General features: G+C 33.3%; 1 protein-coding gene across 6 annotated transcripts in view; it reads right to left on the bottom strand.

Annotated features, from left to right (window-relative positions):
• Window positions 1-371: 371 nt before the first annotated feature.
• The window catches only part of CDH18 (cadherin 18), an 822825-nt gene continuing 813044 nt past the window's right edge, over window positions 372-10152 (bottom strand). For 4 of the 6 annotated variants that reach the window (XM_054578303.1, XM_054578304.1, XM_054578305.1 and 1 more), the window contains one exon: window positions 372-2114. In XM_054578303.1, coding sequence (XP_054434278.1) covers window positions 1624-2114 — 491 coding nt within the window. In that variant the 3' untranslated portion in view covers window positions 372-1623. The remainder of the gene's footprint in view (window positions 2115-10152) is intronic. The other 2 variants (XM_054578308.1, XM_054578309.1) reach the window with 1 other exon arrangement.

Genomic DNA, 10152 nt, shown 5'->3' with positions numbered 1-10152 from the left:
GATCAACAACGATAACAGCAAAACATTACCTAAACAATTTGGGAGAAATACTCCTAGAAAGTCTAAGAAATTCTAGAAATTCTAAGAAATTCTAAGAAATCATTAGCTGATTTGGGAAAATATTTAAATAAATGTATATTGTATGTGTAGTTAGCAGTTGTTTCACTGTTGAAGATTTTATGCAAGTCTCCTATATTTTATTCAAAATGTATGTATAATAACTATATATTTATAAGGTAATGGAATTTGATGGTGTTTGCAAGCCTTTGTGCGACAACGGTTTAAAGCTGGCAAAGCATTTTTACAGGTGCTGATTGAACCTCACACAAGCCGGTGAAGGTCAATTTTTGCCATTTTTACAGTTTGGGACATTGAAGCTCAGAGATTTTGGGGGTGTGTCCAAGAATAATAAGTATGAATATCCCATTTTTTTGTTTGCTCCTAGTCCTACACTTTTTCCAGTGGGTCCCAAGCATATAAGGGCCAATCAGTCAGTGAGATGGGGAAAGTCTAAACCTATGTGAGGACTAAAGGTAAGTCAATCATAAGTCTCTGAACTCTTGAGAATAATGTTTTCAGAAGTATATACTTCGCATTCTTAATTGCGAAGTATATATTTTTGATGACTGCCCATGTTATAAATAAGCAAAATGCACTGAAGTAGAAACCAATCACAAAATTTTTGCAAATAACTTTAGGTATAGGAATGATCAAATTTACTAATTTTAACATTCCAAAACCAATGAGGGGGAAAAAAAAGTTCCCTAAAGTATTGTACAGGGTGAGGTTTGTAGCTATTTTTTTAGAGTAAATCTTTCCCTGATAGATCAGATTATCTGAGAATACATAAAACCATTCATTGTTATCAATTTAATAAAAAGTGATCCTTTGTTGTTAAAATGAAAGGGGGCCTGTGGGACAGAGACAGTGGTCCCTGCGTTTCAGAGCAGCGCACAATCCGTGCACAGAAATTGCATACAGTACAGTGCAAGCAGCAAATCCCCATGCTCCATCCATTTCCTATGGAGAAAAGAAGTGGGGAGGGCAAAGGAAAATGGTACATACAAGTCCATGACAGAGCGGCTTGGTAGACTGGATATCCCTCACGCTATTTAAACATAAGACAAAGCTAATGAGATCTGTCACAGAGTGTGGGTCTTACGTGTCCACCCAGGAAGGTGGACAAAAAGATCGTGATTACCTTCATGAGTTTCATTCTGCCATGTGGACCACTCCTAGAAAAGTCATAAGTGATTTTGAATCTTTCTATTTAGTTTTGCTTTTGGGGGAAAAAAAATCACCAAATAGTGAAACAAATATCATTGTTTGGCTGAATTCAGGTATTCTTAATTAAACAGTACCACAGACTTTATTGAGCAATTAAAAATATACACAAGGAACAATAGCTTTTTCGGTTTGTTGGTGTTTTTTTCTTTTTTTTTTTAACTTCCTTTCAATTAAATAACCCAGTTTCGATCATGAAAAGGGCACTTGTTTCTACAGCAGCTGTGTACAACTTTCTCAGTTCCAAGTACTGTTGCCACGCTTCTTCTTTGTCATAGCTGAGGTTACATCTTCGCTTGTTCAGGAAGCAAATTCTAGAATGTTGCAAGAATTGACCCCCTAAGTTGTTCTTTCAGATTCTATTTCTCCATAGAGTTCAGCTAACTTTTTAAACTCTGGTCCCCAGTCTCCAAGGTAGTGATAATCTTGGTCTGATTGCGTCGTGGCTGAATCCAGGGAGCTGATAGACCCAGCTTCTGATCTCTGACCCTCGTAGGCATAAGTCTGAAGTGAGTCATAAGGGGGGACACTGGGATCTAGGTCAGCTTCTGCCAGTCTTTGCTTAATAAATTCCTGAACATCTATACTTTCCAGGGTGGACAATGTCTGGTGTCTAGGGGTGAGCTTCACTTCAGGTCTGATGTCTCTCCGGTACTTGAGCTCCTCAGCCGCAGACGGATTCCTCAAGGCTGTGATGTCAAAGGCCTCCGTGTCTTCCTCCCCACCGCCTTCATCGTCATAGGTGACCACATTCTCCCGCACGTCCTCCTCTGAGATGATCAGGGGCTCTTTTTTGCTGCGTCTCAGGGTGATAAAAAGTACTACAATCGCTGAGGAAAAAGGGAAAGAAGATGACCAGTTAGAAAAAAAAGAAGGAAGATTTAACATCAGCAACTTTCAACCCTTGTAATCAACTCCACTCCATTTAGGCTTGCATTGTGACAACTCTGATCTCTGCATTCTCTGAATGACATCTCAAGGTTTTTTAATATCTCAAAGAATTAAAAAAAATGATTATCTTTATAAAACCTCAGAAGTTTCTGATCTTTTCTAGAATGCTATGTTTTCATGTGCCAGGCTTATGCATTCAGGATTCTCAACTCCTGTTGCTATTTAGCCATTCAGAAAAACTGATGATGGAAAAGCAATATGCAACTCTGACTAGATAAATGATGGTGTGTGTAGGTCTTTCTACAAATACTTAATCTTTCTAAACAGATACACTAAAGGCAGGATATTTTAAGTTCCTGTAAAATAGGTAGGAGTCTCTACCATAAATCCTTTACCTCTGATGCTTTGTTGGAAACCAAAGCAAGACTATTTTTACATGGTTAATCTCTTTTGCCCATTGTCATTTAGAAAATGCAGTAATAATTGCATTTACCTCTCAAGTTGTAAAAGTGTAATTTTATTTGTATTCACTTTAGGTTTCACAGAAATTTCTCAGTTTACATGTTGTTCTTTACAAAATGTCTTAACAGAGATGGGGCTTTTCTCATTTTAAAAATGAGAAATTGAGACTCAGGAGGAACTACATGAATAAACTGCAATCTAAGCCTAAGGTGACACAAATGGCAGGTTAGACAGCTTGGACCATAATCTATGACTCTCACATCAAAGGTTATTATGACTCATTATTTTAAGAATACAGGATATAGAATTGAATGACTAAAAGGACATGTGTTTTAGAGTTACCTGCTAAATACAGTGGGATTGATTAGATTTTATTACCAATAATACTGCAACCATTACATGGATTCACAGGAATGTGTCTTGGGTACCTTGTTTTGACCATTTTTTCCATAGTTTCAAGTCATTCTATTTGAGCGTATTAAGCCATTACTAAATAGGAAGAATTCCCTCCCTAGTACTTCGTGTTATGGCACAATATCCTTTACTTCACCTCTATAAATTGTTCTCTTCTTGCTTAGCTGATTATATACTAGGTTTTATGATAGTAAATATTAGATTTGTTAGTATTTTAAACATTCTTTACAATACAATAATCAGATAGATACATTCAAATGTCATGTTGTGTTGTCTACTAGTAAACAATGCAGTGCACCAAATTAAGTGTGAATTTGAGATGAATGACAAAAATATATGTCTATTATTATATGAGGGAAGACTAATAAATGGAATTTATTTATAAAAAATTGTGTATTTTTTCTTATATGTTTAAACTTCAGTCACCTTTGAAGTACTCTCCATTTTATGCAGTACATTTATCAAGATGTTTTTCCCTCTGCTTAAAAGTTTTTGAACTAGCCGATTTTGATGCCTTTTAGTGCTTCTGCAATGTTTTGTTCCACCTTTTCACACTGGCAAAACATATCCCTTGAGTACTTTTTTCATCCATGGAAACCAACAAACAAAACAAAAAATAAAACAAAACAAAACAGAACAAAAAAGTTGCTCAGGGCGAGATCAGGTGAATAGACAGGGTTGGGTATGGAGGTCACACCATTTTTGGTCACAAACTGTTGAACACTCAACATGGTGTGGGCAAGTGTGCTCGTAAATCACCCATCATGAAATGGGCAAACACGCTGAAAGAGTCTTCAAAAAAAAAATTCACAGAAGCCAAATTCAGCTTCTCACAATAGCTCCAGCTAGAACACTCACCTATTCAGGAAAGCTTGTACTATAAGGAGCTCACCCTCCACAAGATAATTTCAGTGTTTTGGGTCCTTCCTCAGATATGCATAATATAAAATTAATAACAAAATATATGTATCATATATGTGTATATATACAATTATGTCCTATGCAATAGTTGGGATGCACACATATGCACATATTTAATGAACATATTTATAATATATATTCCAATATTGCTGCATGGAGCGTGCTCATGTTACTTATAAAATACTATAATATCCTTATGATAGATATAACTATATTATGCTAAAATATATATAGCATAAGCATGTACCACACAATATAAGTGTATATGTATATGTGTATACACACTTACACACTTTCAGGTATATATTTTAATCTGAAATTTATATTTCTATACTGTATTTTTCCAGTTACTTTTTAATATCTGTATATTGTATTTTATCTGGCAACGCTAATTATATGCTATGTGCAAGCTTTAACAAATGGTTGTAAAGAAAAAAAACACTGGATTAGGTATCTTTTGATTAAGAACATAACCGGCACTCTAGAGACAGCCCTTTTACCCCTTACCTCTAAAAAGTATCTGTTAGACTTTTATTGTTATTGTTTCCTTGTTTCTCTTTCAACACATTTTATCTATACCTCTAAGCAATATAGATCACCTTTGCCTATATTTGAACTAGATGTCATAGTGTACTTTAATAATTTAAAATATTTTAATAACTTAAAAATATTTTAATACTTTAAAAATATGAATAGAAAGAAGAATAGATTTTCAAGTCAGAAAGGATAAGAGAGATATTTAGTATGTTTGTGAAAAGAGACAGTCAAAGTACACTGGGAGCAATCTGATTTTGCAAAGAAAAGGCAAGTTGAGAGCCTTCGGGGATGAAGGAAAAAGAAGACAAAGCACTTTTAAACAGGAGCACTCTTTAAACAGAGAATTATCTAGAAGAGTATGAAATAAAAGGATACTGACAGCGGGTGAATGTAACAGGGGAGACTGTGGCAGGCATGGGGAAGCTTTGTGTCATTGTGTTTGCAGAGGAGTCACTACAGCCGGCTGCAAACGAAATGCTAATGCTATTCAGCCCTGCTTCTCGAATACTATACTACAGAATAAAACAGTTTCCCATGCATGCTACTTATACTTCAAAGATATTTTCTAATATACACTTTATTTTTGGAAAAAAAGGCTTTCTCTGAACGTAGTATATATGCATTTAATACTTCACTTTATTTTTGAGTAAATCCAACCTAGAGCTTTGTAATACAGTAGCTCGAGTAGCATCCTCAAGTAACTTAACTTCATTATATTCAGAGGTTTAGATTTATCATCCACTATATATTTCTACTCCTCTTTATGATTAAATGAGGAGGTTGTTCTAAATTAAAACAGCTATTTCTACAGACTGCCTAATTTATTATAGTAAAATACCTTATGTTTGTCAATAAATCAAGTTTTTTCATTTATGTTGATCTAAGTGGTGGTTGATGTCAAGGGGACTTAAGTCCATGCATAACAGGGAGAATATGATTAATACTATTGCCAAAGTATGAAGGTAATTTTCATTCCCCACCAATATTAGTATCATATGTGCCTAATGAAACATGGGAGAAATGCTGGGCTTACTATGATGATAGTTTATAGTTGCTTATTCTTCAAAACCTAAGAATTTTTTCTGATGTATTTTGATTCAAAATGTAGATACTGGTTAAGTTTGAACTTTGAGATTTTTTCTTTTTATCTATCTCTTTCCAGGCATACATAGTTATTTTCCAGTGACCAATATCCCTAGATTTGTTATATACTTATTTGATATAGGGATGAACATAATTAATCATATGTGAGACACTTTTAATGGTGAAATGGATGTTTTTTATAATTACATCAGGACATCAGGAAAAATATGAACATATGTTCCCTCTAGTCAAAGACAAATTCAGAAGAACTCAGAGAAGAATGTGGTAATGTGGATGATAAAACAGACTTTTGATGATTACATATGCAGTTGTTTGATAGGTGTTTCTCGAGCAGATGGCACAGAGTAGATACTCCACACAGTAAATTCTTTGTGAATGACAAAGAATCATCACTGTGAAACTGGCAATGAGACACTGTGCTAAGTGAATCTTCATGCATGATAGTAGCCTCAGTAAGAACATAATTTTAAATACATTTAAAATCAGTTTAAGGTTACTAATAATACCGAACATATAATTTTACTTGTAAAAATTTTAATATTTGAAAATCAAACTGTTTTCTAAAATCTCAAGACCAAATGCATTTCAAGAGAATGAGTGAGTATAATAATTACACATATATATTTGAGAGTTAAATCCTTATTTAAAAACTGGCAGGCAAATGAATATGTTCAAATGACCCCCCTACCACCAGTGTATTAAACCATTTATGGAAAACATACTATCCCCTGTTACAGTGGGTGACCTGGGAAAAGAGAATATGACAAAGCCATGGTGTAATGAGAGAGAGAGAGAGAGAGACAAAGCTAGTTCTTCTTCATTCAAAACTCTAAACAATTTATGATATTTTGAAGTTTGGTTATATAAACTGGATTGAAACATGAGTATTTGTGTATTTTTGGTATTTTAATGGTATAATAAATACCATTAAATATAAATGGTATTATTTTTGAGAAGTCTTTATTAATGAATATTAATAAAATATTAATGAATTTTATTAATAATAAATTAATGAATTTTATTAATAATAAAATATTAATGAATATTTTATTCATGGTTAGTGTTTCCTTTTTTTTCCCTCTTCTTTGATCTTTAAGTTTGGCCAGAATTTTAAACCTGCTTGATAATCTTTTATTTAAGAAAATTAAAATAAATTTATTGTCTCATTAATTTATTTTATTCAAAAACAAATACAACTTTGGAAAAATCTTTTTCTATTTGATTTATTTATTTATTTATTTATTTATTTATTTATTTATATTATCAGTAAGTGATTAGAGTTTTAAGGGGTTTTGAGTTTTCATAACCTGAACATACAACTTGCTTTTGCATACATTCTATAATGACTCCCAACATATTTCTCTCAAATACTTTTCATAGCAGGATTTTTTAATCCCAGAATATCACTTGATTCTTTTTATACAATCATGTATTAATACTAAATTTGATAGAATGAGGAGGCCCATGTGAGAGACATTATTTTTAGTAGCTTCTGTCATCAATCAATTACACCTGGTATTGGCACTTACTGAAACTTTTTTCAAACCAAAGGGAATGAATGCACAAGGTCCTCAAAGATAGCTCTGATAACAAGCAGCATCACAATTACCTCCTTATCAATTCCACCTTTGTCTCCTAGTTCCTAACTTTCCTCACACCAAATCCACTGTGATCTCTATTTATCAAGAAATTTACATCCAAGAATAGGAGCAATCTAGCGGGTGTACTCATCTAAGTCATTTGCTTATATGTCATGTGTGGACTGCAAGGGTAGCTGGTAGAGATATGATTCAGATCCAGATTCAATGATTCCTTGCATCAAGTGTGATTGAAATTTGCTCTGTCATCTGCTCTGGTCCTTTAGCAAGGGGTGCAAGGAGGTTGGGATAAAAATGTCAGATCTAAGGAAGGGAAGCGAACTATAGCTACTCCCTCCTCTAGCACCAGACTCTGATTGCACCATGAAGGCTCACTCCCGATTCTCTCCTTTCCATCCCATAAAGTAGATCTTAAAAAAAAGTAATTCTGACAGAGTATAGTATCTACTCACGCTATGGACATCTACCGTCTATATTTAGGTCCTTTGGTTTTCAAACACCATTTTCTGGTAATCAAAATACACACAGATGGAGTATAAACACACTATAAAATATTGAATTGTATTTAACCTACAATAAAACATAAATAAGCACTGCAAAATTTTACAGATGGTTCTTAGGTCCTTCTAGTTGAAACTTTATTTTCACAGATTCAGAAATAGAAATTAGAGACTGAATGGGTCTTTTAGGTCATACTATAAATTAATGACAAAATTAGGGCTAGGTTTACACAATCAAGACCATTTCACAAACAAATAGCTACTAGTTAAAACATATTTTAGTATTAAAATATTAATTTCATGACATGTTTAGCTTTTAGGGTTAAATGTTATTTCAGAATTACAATATCTAAAATAAAGTTTTGCTACCTCTGATGTTGCTGATATATTCTTTAAAAAATCTAAGCTCACACCATAACTGACATTATTTTTAAATTACACATGACTATATTCTGAGTCTGTTGGTTACATATCTCCTACATAAATAACAATGAAAACCCTTAAAATGTCATGCAAAATATAAATTACATTATAAATAATGATTGCTTAAATCCAGGTTTAAGAAATTATTCTGTAACCTTTGGGTAAAACTGTAAAAACGCATTTGAGTTTCAATAAAAATTGAAGGACTAAACATATCAAATAGCACCTTGGTTTCATTAATGCTGAGGGATAGCATAAAATTTAGAAATGTTTTCTTACTTACCCCAAAGGGGAAATAAAATTTTTAAAATAAATTAAATAGAAATATTGTTTCATTAAATAACAAAATGTTATTTTACATAATACGCCTTAAAAGGATCTGTATGTTAACATCTTCAATTACTTTTTATGGTCTTATCTTACTAACGGAAAATAGTTTTATGGTAAGTAATTTTTAAAAAGCCAAAGATAACATGCCTTTCCCAACTGAACTACTTTCAGAGTAAGGGCTATGAAAGAACTTATATTACAGTCACTGAGTCTTATATTTTGCAGTTTAAGTGTGAAACCCTAGGGGGATCAATGTTTAGAGTTGTGTGATTTAGTTTTACTGTCTGTTTTGGTTTGTTTATGAGCTTTTTTATTTGTTTTAATTTTCAAAGACAAAAGCCATGTAATGTGTTAGTATCTTAAAACTACTATGACCAATCAATACATAAATTCTAAAAAGGCTGATTCTTCCTAATCCCTTCTCCATCATGCATCTTCTGTAAAAGACTGCAATAAAATAGATTTTGTTATGGTGCACCAAACCTCCACATTCCGTGTTGCTAAGTGCAATTGACACTTTTTGATAAAAAATTTACCTAACCTCTGAACAACTTTTGACATTATTGAATGATCTGTCTTCTTTGATACATTTTCTTCCTTCAGCACTTATGACATTATACTTTACTAATATCCTTATTTCTTCTATGATGTTTCCTTTGCTCTGTTATCTCATCCTCTTTGACTTAATGATTACATTGGAGTTTATCACAGATCAGCCCTAGTCTATTTTCTCTTTGTGTTCTCTAGCTGTAGTGACTTCACCAAAGTGCACTTCTGATGTGCACCAGCTAGGGAAGGTCAGGATCCACATTCAGCAAGAGTAAAGGTCTTCTTTGATACAATTCTAACTCAGCCGTATATCAAACTTTTCCAAGATCACTTTTTCTCTGCTATTTTTATTTTTGTGCATGAACATTGTTTCAAAAAAGAACACTATATCATAGACATTAGTTTATGCTCACAGACATGAAATTATTAGTGTTGCAGTTTTCAAGTGGAATCTCAGGTACTTTAGTTAAATTTTTGATAAATACTAATACTTTCATCCAGGTACCTGCATGATAGCATCCAAGATAACACCTGATTTCAACTAAAACATCTTACTAATACACACCTTTCTTCAGTTTCACTCTAAGAATGCTAGTCCAAACTATGCTATGTCTGAATGAGATGCTTCATTTTCTTCCTAAACACTTTGCCTATGTGCTCTTTGGCTTCCATGAGATCTGATCTCTACTTCATTCAGTCATCCTTTTTCAAGAGATTCTGTTACTTTAAACCTCTCTTTACCCTCCTAGAACAAAGCCTGCCGCCTTTACCATGCTACCATGCCCAAGCGGCCCCAACTGTCTCACTCTTCCCTGAACCTTCAATCTACTTTTCAGCCTTATTCTGCCTTGCACTCCATGCCCTCTGTAGAAGTAATTTGTCTTCTACCACAGAAACAAAATGAGAAAAATTCTTTGCAAGAATATCTCTGTCTCATCGAAGCATATAGATTTTTTTGTATGTATGTACAGTACCAAGAGAAGATAAAAAAATAAGGCTGCTAAGAGAAAGGTTGAAGGGAGAAGACACAATTGAAAAATAAATATATATTCATTTTTAAATAAAGCAGAAAGATTCTTTACATCTAATTTTCTTGTTATAAAGATATAGATTTGCTGTCTTTTATCAAGTAGCAATTA

The sequence above is a fragment of the Pteronotus mesoamericanus genome, unplaced genomic scaffold (assembly GCF_021234165.1).
Source record: "Pteronotus mesoamericanus isolate MK-2021 breed Mesoamerican mustached bat unplaced genomic scaffold, CSHL_Meso_final contig_50, whole genome shotgun sequence".
Classification (NCBI taxonomy): domain Eukaryota; kingdom Metazoa; phylum Chordata; class Mammalia; order Chiroptera; family Mormoopidae; genus Pteronotus; species Pteronotus mesoamericanus.
Note: the sequence above shows the minus strand (reverse complement) of the source record. Positions and strands in the feature narration are given on the sequence as shown.